This window comes from Urocitellus parryii, chromosome 3 (assembly GCF_045843805.1).
Source record: "Urocitellus parryii isolate mUroPar1 chromosome 3, mUroPar1.hap1, whole genome shotgun sequence".
Classification (NCBI taxonomy): Eukaryota; Metazoa; Chordata; class Mammalia; order Rodentia; family Sciuridae; genus Urocitellus; species Urocitellus parryii.
In genome coordinates this window covers 135494710-135509475 of record NC_135533.1, presented here as the reverse complement: position 1 = coordinate 135509475, position 14766 = coordinate 135494710, and the positions used below count along the sequence as shown (strand labels likewise).

Below are 14766 nucleotides of genomic sequence, written 5' to 3'. Positions count from 1 at the left end.
TTGACAGCCTTGACATTTTGGCAAAGGGGAAATAGGCCTTTGGTAACATCTTATCAACATCATTTCTTAGGAGTATTTAGAAACTGAATATTTTCTCCATCTTCTTGAAATTGATTGCTATCTAATGTTACATTCTGAGAATATATTTAAAGCCCAGAATGAGCATTTAACAACAAACGGGCTTCATTACATACCTCCTTGTAGTTGCTTTTGCTTTTTTTTTTTTTTAATGCAAATGTGGCCTGTGAGAATGATTCTTACAAATACTTCTGTTTTCCAGATCCTATTTGAAATGTATGACTTTTCTGGCAGCCTTTGAGATGTTGAATATCCCCATCACATTTGAATTATTTTGCAACAGTCCTAAAGAAGGAATGGTCAAGGGCCTGTGGAAGAACCACAGGCATGAGCCTATGGTATGTAGGGTCAGCGGACCTGGGCTCTGTTCTTCACTTGTGCTGTTGCAGCCACTCAGGTGCTCACCACTGCTCAGGGTCCTGAGAGACCCTTTCTCCCTGAGCAGGTCCACTGGACTTTCCTACTTCCTGTCCTGGCATGTGGATGGACAGGGCAACATGGAAACTCCCCTTTGCTCCCGTGAAGCCCACTGGCCATTGTCCCTGCCAATATTAAGAAAGAGCACTTTAGCCCCCTCCAAGGCTTGTCAGGGGGGTTGAGGCCATCTGTTCCCCAATGGGGAGGGGTATCCTTCTCCTCTCTTACTTAGTTACCTTTAGGAACTTGGTGACAGAGGCAGTTGGAGCCCAGGGCAAGCAAACTTCTAAGGTAGAAGAAAGACAAAGAAGAATTTCTATTTCTTTCCTTAGAAAGAAGCCTTCATTGAATTAGGCAATAGACATTGTAGATGATGTGGCCATCTTGGATTAAGCTGCCCTACCTTTTTCAGAGGTCTTTGGACTTACCGATGCCTCAAAACAACATGATTAATTTTTCCCCTTTTCTTTCTTTTTTCCAATTTGTTTTTGTTTGGCTTTAGGCGGTAAGATTGGTAACAGAGCTTTGTTTAGAATACAAAATCTGTGACCTACAACTTTGGAATGGACTCCTGCAAAAGCTTCTTGGCTTCAATATGGTAAGACTAAGGATTTCTGGAAACTCGTACATAGGATCCCTTACACATTTCAAATTGGCACCAGTTACTGAGCAGGTACATGCTGAAAATATCCACTGCCACCGAGCTCCTGCCAAGCTGAAGGAAAATGGTGTTAGGCTGAGAAAGTGCAAATTCAAAATTGACCTGCATTGTGCTGGAAATACATGGAATCCTAGCCTTTTCTGATATTTATGGGTTTAAAGTGAACTTCTCTGGCAGTGTTAACAGAAGATAGGCTTTTATGGTTATTGCTTTTAAAGCATTAAGAAACTGATATTTCAGGGCTGGGGTTGTGGCTCAGTGGCACAGCACTTGCCTAGCACGTGTGAGGCCCTGGGTTCGATCCTCAGCACCACATAAAGATATATAAAATAAAGCTATTGTATCAATCTATAGCTACAAGAAATTAAAAAAAGAAAAACTGATATTTCATGTTGAAATTTTTCATCATGGTAATCTTTACAACTTTTCATTTTATTTCTTTTTATAGGTTCCTTATTTAAGGAAAGTTTTAGCAGCCATTTCTAGTTTCCATTCTTTATGGCAGGTAGGTAATTTTTCAAAGTAAATATCATGAAATTTAGTCTTTGCCTTTGCTAGCCTTCTACTGCTAGGTGCCCTGAATTAAACAGTCAGGTCCTCAGTAAAGAAAAGAATGGGAAAGAAGAAAAGAACAGTATAGATTAGTCCTCAGGATGATGCTCCAGAATCCTCACATCTTGTCTCCTCAAAGACGGTGCTCTCCTGAATTCTCCAGGCCTTGTCAGCCACACCTTCACATGGCCTTTGGTCTCTGCTCTTAACATTGGTCACAGTGTCATTCATTTTGTTTATGTTAGACTGCCCCTAGTAGGCCTTGAAGATCCTCAGAGTCAGAGACCATGTCTCATTCATTTTTTTTTTCTAAATCTTCCAAGTTGTGCATGCATTATCACTGTGTATCATCATGTATTATATAGAAATATGTAGTTTATTCTGAGCTTACTATATCAGAATATGGAAATATACTGAGTAAAACACAAAGATTCTCTTTTACTATTTATCTTCACAGTTATCTCCCCAGAGGTAACCGCTGCTTGTAATTTCTCACATGTCCTTCTAGAGCTTTCCTGTTGTACAAGCATATAGGCGTGTATGAATACTTATATACACAATAATGCAATTACATTATCTAGACAAAGTGCTGTTTTCATCCAACAGTGGTATCTGGGAGATTGTTCCATATTGAAAGAGTTATAAGTGTGTGTGTGTCTATGTGTATATATAGATAGAGAATGAGAGAGTTTTTTTAAACTAAGGTAAAATTTACCCTTTTAAAGTGCACAGTTATGTGGGTTTTAATGTATTCACATAGTCATGTGGCCATCACCATTTTCTAGTTCTAGAACATTTTCCTCACTCCAGAGAGAAACTTCATATCCATTAGTAGCAATTCCCCATTCTCTCCTTCCTCCAGCCCTCACACACTTATCTACTTTCTGTCTGTGGGTTTATCTATTCTGGCATTTTTGTATTAATAGAACCATATAATTTATAGCCTTTTGTATATGACTTCTTCCACTTAGAATAATGCTACATTACAGCATTTCTTTTTTTTTTTCTTTTCAAGTTTTTTTTTTTTTAGCTGTAGCTGGACACAATACCTTTATTTTACTTATTTTATTTGGTGCTGAGGACCAAACCCAATGCCTCGCATGTGCTAGAGGAGCACTGTGCCACTGAGCCCCAGCTCCAGCCCCTACAGCATTTCTTTTATTACCCAGTAATGATCCATTGTGTGGATATACTGCTGACCCTTTATCCATAGGGGATTGGTGTTAGGGCACCACAAGCACTGCTGCCACCCTGTGGACACCAGCATTTTGGATGCTTGAGTCCTTTATGGAAAATGGCAGAGCATCTGCATAGAACCTACACATACCCTCCTGTGTGCTTTATCTCTAGATCACTTACAGTGCCTAATTTAATATAAATGCTGTATAGATAGTTGCTCTTCTGTCCTGTTTAGGGAATAATGACAAGGAAACAAGTCTGTACTGAAAGGACACTCGAAGAGTCCACACAAAATCTAAAGACCACACCACACACCAGAATCAGAGCTTGGAGCAAACCGTCAAGGCTGTCCCTCCAAGCAGAGCAGCAGCCTGTGGGCAGTCCCAGAGCAGCTTTATAGCCCGCGAGAGGCATTTCACAGGCATGCTTTAGGGGTTACGTCTTGGGCTGGGGTGGGGTTCACCCTTTAGCAGGGACATGTTCTTAGGGGAGGCTGAGCAGCATTACCTCACGATCTCCAGATAAAAGGGCTCCTAAATCAAAACCTAGGAGTCCCTAAATAAAAATGGCTCCTGACCTAAAATGGCAGATCTGATGCCAATATGTACCTGTTCAGTAAAGGCACAATTTTTTTTCCCCCAAGCATGTCCCACACTCAGTTGATTATATCCTGGATGTAAAACCTGAGGATTCAGAGGGTGGACTGTTCAGCATTTTATTTCCCCATTCATCAATTGTTGGGCACTTGGGCTGTTTCGAATTTGGTTGTTATGAATAACATGGCAGTGAACATTTGTATACAGTTTTTATGTGGACATAAGTTTTCCTTTGAGTATGTACGTAAGAGTGGGGTTGTTGTCTTATAGTGTCTCTGTTTTTCACCTTTTGAGGCATCTCATTATTTTTTTTTTCTTAATTATCCTCCATAATATGGAGTAAAGTGAAGCAGAAGTCACTTAAGTACTCTTTTGCCCTTGGGAATCTGTTCTTACTCACTTTCTTGAAATTCCTTCTCTGGTCCCCTTCCTCCTTTCCTATGGCCCAAGCATAATGTCTGACACAAAATAGGCTTAGTGTTAATTTTGTTTTCTGAGTTAAGTTTTTGACATTTTGTGACAAATGGAACATATGAATCAGCCAAGAGTATATAAAAAGATCCTGAAGCACACAGTCATGAAGAAAATTATCCTAGAGTCTTAATAACCTCCAACAGGGAAATAGCAGGATAGCAGCTTCTGATTTGGTCTTACCATCCAGAACATAAGCTTTAACTGTATGGTTGTGTGAGTTCATAATGTCCTGGATATGAATTCTTTAATGCGCTTATGTCTGCAGGTTCCCTACTTCAGCAAAGCTTGGCAGCACGTGATACAGATACCACTGCTCTCAGGTATTTTTCCATCCAATGTTTCAGCACTGACAGTAACACTGTGTTCCTGAGTACCTGTGTGCATCAGTGTTGTTTTTTTCTCTTCAGCCTCTTGTCCTTTAAGACCCAGTCAGTTGTCAGATTGTTGTGAGAGTCTCATCGCTGTCCTAGAGTAAGTAAAATGTATGTTCTCTTACCAAGAAAATAGAATTTGTTGCTTATAAAATTCCTTTCTAGGAGACATCTCTACAAGCACTGTGTTCTCCCCTCAACTGAGTATTCCTTCTGTGGTTTTGCTTATCTGTTGTCAATCTTAGTCTGAAAATATTAATTGAAAAATTTCAGAAACAATCCATAACATTTTAAATTATACCCCATTCTGAATAACATGATGAAGCCTCATGCCTCCCCACCAGGATGCAAATCATCCCTCCGCCCCGCCTGCCCATGGGCCTGCACTGCCCATCCATAGTCTCCCAGTACACCTCAGTTATCAGATTAGTTGTCATGGTATGACAGGGCTCGTGTCCAATAAGCCTTATTTTACTTAATGATAGCCCCAAAGTGCAATCCCGGCGATGCTCTTAATCTCATTATAAATGAGTATTATTGGGCTGTGATCGTGGCTCAGTGGTAGAGTGCTCGCCTAGCATGCACGAGGCACTGGGTTCGATCCTCAGCACCACATAAATGTAAAATAAAGATATTGTTCCACCTAAAACTAAAAAAAATATATATTTAAAAAAATGAGTATTATTCTCATTGTTCTATTTTATTATTGTTATTACTAATCTCTTACTTTGCCTAATTTATAAATTAAACTATTATATCTATCTAAATATCTAACTGTATATCTACATGGTTTCAGGCATCTACTGAGGGTCATGTAATATACTTCCCATAGATAAGGGGGGAATGACTATAATTCCTTTTTCTTAGGAAGTCAAGTGGTTTTTTTTTTTTTTTTTTTTTTGTAGTTTTTGCCATGTCTGCTTCCCATGTGTGGGCCTTCCAGTTCCATAGTGAGCTGAAATCCTAGACAGTCTCTGAAATTAGTACCCGATGTAAATATAAGTGTAGAGGGGCTGGGGAGGGGCTCAGCACACTTGCCTGGCATGCATGAGGCACTGGGTTCGGTTCTCAGCACCACATATAAATAAATAAAATTAAGGTCTATCAACAACTAAAAGTATTTAAAATATATATAAAAAGCATAGAGTGCCATTTGTGACTACCTTAAATTCTACAGTGTTGTCTCATAGGTTTTGAATCTTCTAAGAATTTATCTCATGCATGCTAGGAGCCACAGCAAAAGTATTATGATACATGGCACCTTTGGTTTAGGTGACTGCCAGCTAGCCATTGAGGTGATATGATTATGTTAAGATTTACATTCATATGGAAATTGGACTCCTGCTGTTCACCTCGGCCTGTTACAGGACTCATGTTACCGGAGAGTTCCCATTGGTTGGGGAAGGATAGTAGGAGGGAATTTCCGGGGGAGGTGGGGGGGGGCCGGTTCCGGTAGAGAGACACACGTGTGGACCGGCTTGCTAGCAGGGCGCACACGGGGCACTGGCGGCCTTTTTAAAAATAAAGCTTTGTTCCTGCTTGAGTGGCTTGTGTTTCTGTGCCCAGCTGGGTTGCGGCACATGCATCTGTAGACGTAATCATGCCAGTTGAATAGTGCTCTGTGTTCCTGTGGGCCAGTCTCTTTATTCTGTGCAGAGGACCATTAAACTCTCGAGTTACTCATCACTAAGCACATGATACTACCAGCACTTTGAGATCAAAAATTGTGGAAAGCTGTGAGGGACAATTAGTTTAGGAAGTCTGATAGGGCTTTAACTAATTAACATGCTCTCTTGAAGATGTCCAGTTTCAGGGGATCTCGACATGATGGGAATCGCCAAGCAGTACGTCCAATTGGAGCTTCCGGCTTTTGCATTAGCTTGTCTGATGCTCATGCCCCACTCAGAAAAGAGACACCAGCAAATTAAGGTATTTTGCACATTGTACTCCGGGTTGCCAAGGACATGGAAGGTCTCATATTGCACATCTCTCACAAAAGTCTACATTTTCTTTTTGCCAAACCTATAAATCATGAATAAATCAGCCTGGGTGAGATGAAAAGCTTGTGTTGGGGGGTGAGTGGGAGGTAAGATACAAGGATAGATTGAGGTCCACCTGAGAGATGTCTTGAAAGACTTCTTTCTCTGTGGGAACATGTGATTTTCTTGGAATAACAAAGTAAAATGATAAAGTCAATATCTTAGAAGGACCATTAACTCATGAAGACTTGATCAGAGGAAAGATGTGGCAGGAAGGAAAACTACTGGGAAACTCTTGCATTGGAATAGAATTTTAATTCACTTGATCGATACATGACAACCTGTGGGTAGGCGGCAGAAGCTGTAGGGTAAGAACCGAAGGGCAGTGGTGATGGCATTGAACAAGATGGGGAGGCCCCCGTGGAGGACAGCCTGATTTAGCAACTGGATAGGAGAGGTAAGAGAGAGGTTTTATGTGTAGGTCTTTAACAAAGGAAGCTTTGAGCATTTTGAGGACAGAACTTTTAAAAATAACTAACCCTCATTTCCCTTAATACAAGAACAAAGTATTTTGAAATGTTTCAGTTATTTCCTCTCCTGGTAGATAAGGCAGTAGATAGAGATTTATATAAATGAATATGCATGTTTTCTATTTGTCATTTGGTCTATTACTTGCATTTTTTAAAAGCCATCTGTGCTTGTCTTTGACATTTCTTTTTCTTTTCTGATTACTCATAAACTCATCTCTTGTTGCTTTTCAACATTTCAGTGTTTAAATAGATTGTTTTTCTCACTTAGAACCTAACAAAATTCCTAACAGGAATTTTGCTGTTGGAATAAATAATTATAAAATGCTTTCTTTCCTTTATTCAGTAATTTTTTGGTAACAGAAGTTGATTATTTTCCTATATTAGAAATTCTTTAAGATATTACAAATTTAAAAATTAAAACTTTCCAGGCTTTACAGAAAGTAATAATACTTTTTAAAATTGTGCTTGTTTTTTTTCTAGAGTTTTCTGGGTTCATGCAATCCTCAGATCATCTTACAGCAGTTAGAAGAGCACATGAGTGAAGGCCAATTAGCTGGATTTTCACACCAAGTAAGAGGCATTTTCCATATCCTTTTTACTATGAAAATTTGATCCCAGACGGTAATCCTCCTTGGACTGGGGATGTGGCTTAGTAGTAGAGCAGTTGTCTAGCATGCATGAGGCCCTGGGTTCCATCTCCAGCACCACACACATGCACAAAAGAAGGTGATCATTATATCCAAAAGATTAAGCAGGAAACTATATCTCTAGCTCTTTGTTAATATATAAAATTATTTTGTGTTTATTAAACTTTAGTAGATTTTAAAAAAAAAAAAAAAAAAGGAAGGGACCCTCCCAGGCAGGGTTGTGCACATCAGTAATTACAGCAGCTGGGGAGACCAAGTCAGGAGGGTTGCAAATTCAAGACCAGCCTGGGAAACTTAACAAGACCCTGCCTCAAAATAAAAGGGGCTAGAGATATAACTCAGTGATAGAGCATCCTTGGGTTCAATCCCCAGCACCATGAGAAAAAAGAAACAAAAGACAGATCCCAGCTGTCTTGTTTACTGTTTAAAAAGACCAAAGTGCTTAACAATAGCTGTCTATTTATTTACTGTGTACAACACTGGGCCAAAGCATTCTCCTTTTCACCCCTTCCTAAAACAGGTTTGGTCCCAACACAGTGATAGTTCAACTTCTGGTTGTCAGAAATTCTCAGGACTGAATAAAGACTTGGACATTTACACTTTTTTAAATGTCATGATACCTATTGTTCTATAGATTAGAAATCTGATTTTGAATGATGTCATAAATAAGAAGGAGTTTGGAATTTTGGCAAAGACAAAGTACTTCCAAATGTTGAAGTTGCATATGATAAATGCCAATAACATCACTGAACTAACACGCTACTTGGCAAATGAATTAAGGTGAGTTAATCTGGGACAGACAGATTTCTGAAGAATTTGCTTAAGATGTATCTTTGTTTTGGAAGAAAATGTGAAAAAAAATATAGAGCTGGGTGGTTGTAATTAATAGCTACAAATACTAACCTAGAACACATTTCCAGAAGTTAGTCATCTTGTCATTTGTCATCCAAACCCTTAGAACATGGACTTGGAATCACATTAGACCAGCTTTCTAAATCCCCACAATGTGAGTCTCAGTCCTGCTCCAGGCCCCGCATGACCGCCCTGTTCCTGGGACGCCTACTCAGAGCAGTGACAGCTTTGGATAGCATGGAGCCTTGGCCAGCCTGTTGCCTGGCTTTCCTGCACCCACAGATCCAGAAACAGTGAGCTGCTAGGGGTAAAACCGGGAGCAGACATGAAAGCGAAAAGGAGGTGGAAGAAGGGCTGATGCTACAGGAGGGGAGAGTGCAGGCAGGACTGAGTGGGGACTGGCCCCTCCTCATCTGACCTAGCTGTGCTGATCATGAGAGGTGACTCTCAGCTGCCACACCATGGATTGCTTTCTGCTTGTTCACCCTTGTGATCCAGCCATCGTTACACATTGTCATTCATGAATGAGTATTGTTCTCAGAGGTCTAATTGACAGAGTACCCAGTTTGAAAAATTTGGACATCCATATATGCTTAAGCCACAACCACAATAATTAGAGAGCAGACATTTATCACCCCGACGGCCTTCCTCACAACTCCCTTTTCCTTCTGATTCCACAGTGTAGATGAAGCTTCAGCTTTGATAACTGAGTATTCAAGGCACTGGGGGAAACCTGTGCCTCCAAATGTGGCTCCCTGTGAAGTCCTGAAGGTAAGCCTGGCCCAATTGTTAGGGTCTAACCCATCACCATTTCCACTTCTGTGATCTTGAAGCTAACCCTGGCATTCTGGATAGAAATGTCTTTTTACATGTGTGTATGCAGTTCTGCATCACATAGGTCTAAATTCTGAGAAATGCGTTGTGCAAACATCGTGGAATATGTCTGCGCTAACCCAGGTGGTCTTTATGGACCGCTGAATGTGGCCTTTTGTGGTTGGAAGACAGGAGGCATGAGGTGTGAGGCTGCTTGCCGCACAGCGTGGCCAGCTGCTCTACAGTGAGCTATTTTTTAGTAGGAGAACACTCTAAAATAGTGACGAAAACGTGAGTATAGGAAGCATGTTAACGGTTGGCTGTCATTGTCAGGCCTTATGTACTGTCCATAATTGGACGTGCTGTACTTTTATAAACTGGCAGCAAATAGGATTTTTTGCCAGCGTCCCACAAACACGAGTCATGCTTTGCACTACGCATGACAATTGAAGTGTCATTAGGCAGTGGAACATTTTAGCTCTCTTATAATCAGAGAGGACCGCCATCAGGTGTGCAGTCCACCTTTGACCAGAATCATCATGGTGCAGCACTTCTTGCATTAGAGTACATGCCCAGAAGTCCCAAGGCCAGGTTCTCTTCTGAGCCATGCCAGTGGGCAGCAGATGACTCAGGCAAGCCATTTAGCTCAGGTGGGCTTTAGTGCCATGGTCTCCTCAGGGCTTCCAGCACCACAAGTTCTCATGAATGTAGTTTCTCATATTGAAACAAGTGAAAACTAAATTTTAAAAAAGGTATATATTACTGTTATGCTTCAATAGTGTTTACTCTTTTTATTTCTTCTTTTTTAAGTACCTAAGACATGTATGTACCCTATAGGAAGAAGAGAAACATCGAAGGGCAAAAAAAGCTAAACTGAGTCCCTCAGATCTCATTGTCCAGAAAGAGATCTGTTAACATCATGTTGTACATCATTCCAAATTTTCTGTAAATAAAATATGCACATAAATTAATTTCACTCCTATATTTGCTTAAATGTAAGTAAATATAAACTTAAACGTAAGGTGAAAGTTTACTTTGATGTTTTGCTACTTTTAGTAAACCTAAGTATGACATTTCTTTGTCTCCTTCTGTGCAGATAAGGCATATTAAAATAAGCTTACATTTTCTTAATTCCCATCAGTAACTAACAGTGTTCACTTCCAGTCCATTGTGCTCAGTAGCTTAAGATTACTTATTTCAAAAAGGGAGAATATTGACTTAGAAGACAAATTAGTTACCCTTAAGATATGTTTCTTCCTAGCCAAATGTCTAAAATGCTAACTAATTTTCTATATAGATTTTTATCACTAGAGTTAAGTCTTAAATTCTATAATTTATCTGACCATTTTCTACTTAAAAAATTGATGCATAAAATATACTGTGTTTCTTCCCATTTAGACGTTCCTCAATGGATTATAGTAAATCATCAAACCTTTTTTCAAACGACAAGAAGAAGTTTGGAGTCTACTACTAACTGACTATATTTATTACAGTTTGAAAACTATGCAATCTTTGGCTGGAGATGTGGCTCTAGCAGTAGTGCGCTCGCCTGGCAGCCCGGGTTCCATCCTCAGCACCACATACAAAGATGTTGTGTCCGCCAAAAACTAAAAAATAAATATTAAAAAAAAAGATCCCTTTCTCTCTCTCTCTCTCTCTCTCTCTCTCTCTCTCTCTCTCTCTAAGAAAGAAAATTGTGCAATCTATATGTCATAGCTGTTTATCAAATGTTGTCCCACAAGGAATAACTAAGATGCTCAATATTAGCATAATTACCCCATAAAGAACTCCTGTCCTGAATTAATAAATAACTTCATTGCCTTTTCCTTGAATAATTTATAGACTCGGTTATAGACTGTTTTTTTTTTTTTTTTTGCACCCTACATGAAGGAAGCAAAATGCAAAGAGAGTTTGCTCTCTTCAAGAAAAGCAAATACCCAAATCCTATTTATTCCATTTATAAAAAATTAAAATATTAATCACAATGTTATTATAAGTCCACATTTATTTAACTTTAGTTGTAGTGTGTATGGGTCAGTGGCAAGTCAGAAAGACATGCCAAGCAGGAAAGGGGTTTAATGTCAGAGATTGGCTGCAAAAGTTCTTAAAAGGACTGAAGGAATAAAAGACGAAAAGCTAGAATGCAGAAGGTTCTAGAAGCCTAAGATCCAGAGCTGCCCCTAACCCTGGATTGGAGCCCAAACCCACATTTACCACTGACGTGTTGGAGCTGCTGCCGCCACACTGCACTCAGAAGTCCGGGACTTTCCACAACGCCACTAGTTGATAGCTGCTGTGCCCAACCACCACCGAAAGAGGTAGTCCTTGTTCCAGCATCCAGCAGTGACCCAACCAGAGACATGAAAAATCCAGATGGGCTCTGTCAAGGAGTTTTCCCCAGAGGATGGAAAAAGAAGGGCAAGATTGAGTGTGGAGCTGGGACCGTGGGCCAGTGGAAGTGGGTGGAAGACTGCAGGTACCCAGAGGGAGTCTGTGTGAACTGCCTGGGAAGTGGGTACATGTCAAGCTGAGATGCCTGGCAGTGCAGCAGGAGGTGAGATCAGAGGCACCTGGCTCAGGAAGACATGTTGGCACAATGTGAAGGAACAAGTCACAAAAGGACAGTTATTCCCACTCTGTTTGGTGTTTATGATGCACAACATAAACTAAAAGAAGTCTCCTTCTTTTAGGAGACTTTTAAGATTAAAGAAGGGCTGTTTTGAACTCCACTTGGCTGTTTGGTCATTAAATACATGCATTAATCACTGGAGATTTGTCCCTGATGCTAATTGTTCCATCTCCTTGAGAGGATCTTAATTTTGTGTTGTGGCTTGCATCTTTATCAAATTAAGAGAATGTTGGGGCTGGGGTTGTGGCTCAGTGGTAGAGCATTCACCTAGCACGTGCAAGGTCTGGGTTGAATCCTCAGCACCACATAAAAATAAATAAAAGTATTGTGTCCAACTACAGCTAAATTTTTTTTTTAATTAAAAGAAAGTGAGAAAGCAACTTGGTTAGCTTTCAGATCAATTAAAAGAAAATAACTTTGAATAAAATGTATTGGTGGGTCCCCCCCCCCCTTTTAAAAAGTAATGCAAACAGCTGGGCACAGTGGTGCATGCCTGTAATCCCAGCAGTTCTGGAGGCTGAGGCAGAAGGATCTCAAGTTCAAAGCCAGTCTCAGCAACTAAACAAGGCTCTAAGCAATTCAGTGAGACTTTGTCTCTGAATAAAACACAAAAATGGGCTGGAGATGTGGCTCAGTGATTAAGCACCCCTAGGTTCAATCCCCATACCAATAAAAAAAAAAAAAAGTAATGCAGCTGGGCATATTATTACATACCTGTAATCCTATCAGGAGGCTAAGGCAGGAAGATTGCCAGTTCAAAGCCAACCTCAGCAACTTAACAAGTCTGTAGGCAACCTAATGAGACCCTGTCTCTCAAAATAAAAAGGGCTAGGGATGTGGGTTTTTGATTAAGTACCCTTGAGTTCAATCCCCAGTTCCAAAAATAATAATATTGCAGCGATTGACAAATTAAGAAATAAAAGCGGCATATTTAAAATAATAATGCAGCCAAGTGTAGTGCCACACACCTGTAATCCCAGCATATTTAGAGGATCTTGGGGATGTAGCTCAGTGGTAAAGTGTCCCTGGGTTCAACCCCCAATACAAAAAAAAAATGTATTGCAGTGTATGGTATATGTATAATCAATAAAGTCATTTTTAGAAAGGATTTGGGGTGATCAATAAAGTCATTTTTAAAAAACAGTGTTTGGGGTGATGAAAACGTTTTGGAACTGGGGGTGACAGCCTCACACCATAATGAATGGTCTAAAAGTAAATCTGAATTGTTCACCTTAATTTTTTATCATATTTTACTCAAATACAAAAGTAAGGCAGAACTTCAGCTTGTGAGAGAAGGGTGTGGACATGTTTTGTGCTATTCCTCTTGCTGAGTACAGCTATAAAACCTGTACAGGGGAAAACTCTGAAAGGTAGAGCAGTAAGGAAGGCCAGTTAGCAACACAGTGGCAAGCTTCCTAGATTTTCTTTTTGCCTCATGTGTCCCAGACTTAAAGTTCAAGGTGCCAGCAGCCTGGAAATCCAATGGGCACAGATGGGAAAAATCCCAGCAAGAAGCACTCCCTCCAGCCACAGGACCAGGAAGAAAGCAGCATAACAAGTCATAACCTCTCTGCTGCAGCCACACACCCAGTAGAAATGGTACACAGCCTGTATACATTTAACTGATGAGTTTTATGGGGTATAAATTATATGTCTGGGCTGGGGATGTAGCTCAGTTGGTAGAGTGCTTGCTTCGCATGCACAAGGCCCTGAATTCAATCCCCAGCACCACAAAGAACAAATGAATTATATGTCAACAAAGCTGTTGACAAACGATAATGCATGGGTAAAGTTACCTGAAAGTTTACCCAAGAACCCACTGTCATCGTCTCTGGGAAGGGACCAGAGTTGTTGTTTGTTGTTGTTGTTTGTTTTTTAATATTTTTATAGTAGATGAACATAATACCTTTATTTTATTTTTATGTGGTGCTGAGGATCCAACCCAGTGCCTCACAGGTGCTAGGCAAGTTCTCTACCACTGAGCTATAACCCCAGCCCAGGAACAGAGATTTGAGGCCAGAGAGGAGTGCTTTTGTCCTGTACACTTGCTACAGTTATCAGGTTTGGGTTTTTTTTTTTTTTTTTTTTTTGTACCAGGGATTAAACTCAGGGCACTTGACCACTGAGCCACATCCTCAGCCCTGTTTTGTATTTTATTGAGACAGGATCTCAGTTGCTTAGTACCTCGCTGTTGCTGAGGTTAGCTCTGAACTTATGATCCTCCTGCCTCAGCCTTCCAAGCCATTATGATTACAGGCATGCCCCACCACACCCAGCATACAGTTACCAGTTTTGTTAGAGCCAGGCATGGTAATGCACACCTGTAATCCCAGCAGTGTGGAAGGCTGAGGCAAGAGGATCACAAGTTTGAGGTCATCCCCAGCAAGTTAGCAAGACCTTGTCCTAAAATAGAAATAAAAGGGGGGGCCTGGGGTTGTAGCTCAGTGGCAGAGCGCTCACCTAGCATATGTGAGGCACTGGGTTTGATCCTCAGCACCACATAAAAATAGATAAAATAAAGTTATTGTGTCCATCTACAACTAAAAAATAATTTTAAAAGGGGTGGGGGGTGGCGCTGGAAGTGGCTCGGTAGTTAAGCATTCCTGGGTTAAATCCCCAGTATTAAAAAAAAAAAAAGTTTTTGTTAGAAATTTAAAAAGCAATTTGTAAAAATAGATGATAGGAACAAAACTTATGTTTATGATACATTTTTTTAGTAGAAACTTAAGAAAATGTGTGAGCTACATATGAAAAACAGAGCCCCAGGGTATGACTACTCCCTTGGGCAGGCCGTGTTACTTATTTCTGTGCCATTGCCCATGACTACAAAGTCACAATCCTATATATACAATTCTTTACTTAATGTTCTTTTCCTTGTTATAAATTTTTTTTTTAAAGAGAGAGTGAGAGAGGGGAGAGAGAGAGAGAGAGAGAGAGAATTTTTTAATATTTATTTTTTAGTTCTCGGCGGACACAACATCTTTGTTG

At 40.2% G+C, this 14766-nt stretch overlaps 1 protein-coding gene across 1 annotated transcript in view; it reads left to right on the top strand.

The window, feature by feature from the left end:
- The window catches only part of Kntc1 (kinetochore associated 1), an 80267-nt gene extending 69644 nt beyond the window's left edge, over positions 1 to 10623 (top strand). The window contains exons 54-63 of the mRNA XM_026402961.2: positions 281 to 416; positions 998 to 1093; positions 1605 to 1661; positions 4223 to 4277; positions 4365 to 4428; positions 6128 to 6257; positions 7318 to 7407; positions 8119 to 8264; positions 9017 to 9124; positions 10548 to 10623. Coding sequence (XP_026258746.2) covers positions 281 to 416; positions 998 to 1093; positions 1605 to 1661; positions 4223 to 4277; positions 4365 to 4428; positions 6128 to 6257; positions 7318 to 7407; positions 8119 to 8264; positions 9017 to 9124; positions 10548 to 10623 — 958 coding nt within the window. The remainder of the gene's footprint in view (positions 1 to 280; positions 417 to 997; positions 1094 to 1604; positions 1662 to 4222; positions 4278 to 4364; positions 4429 to 6127; positions 6258 to 7317; positions 7408 to 8118; positions 8265 to 9016; positions 9125 to 10547) is intronic.
- The last annotated feature ends 4143 nt before the right edge of the window (positions 10624 to 14766 follow it).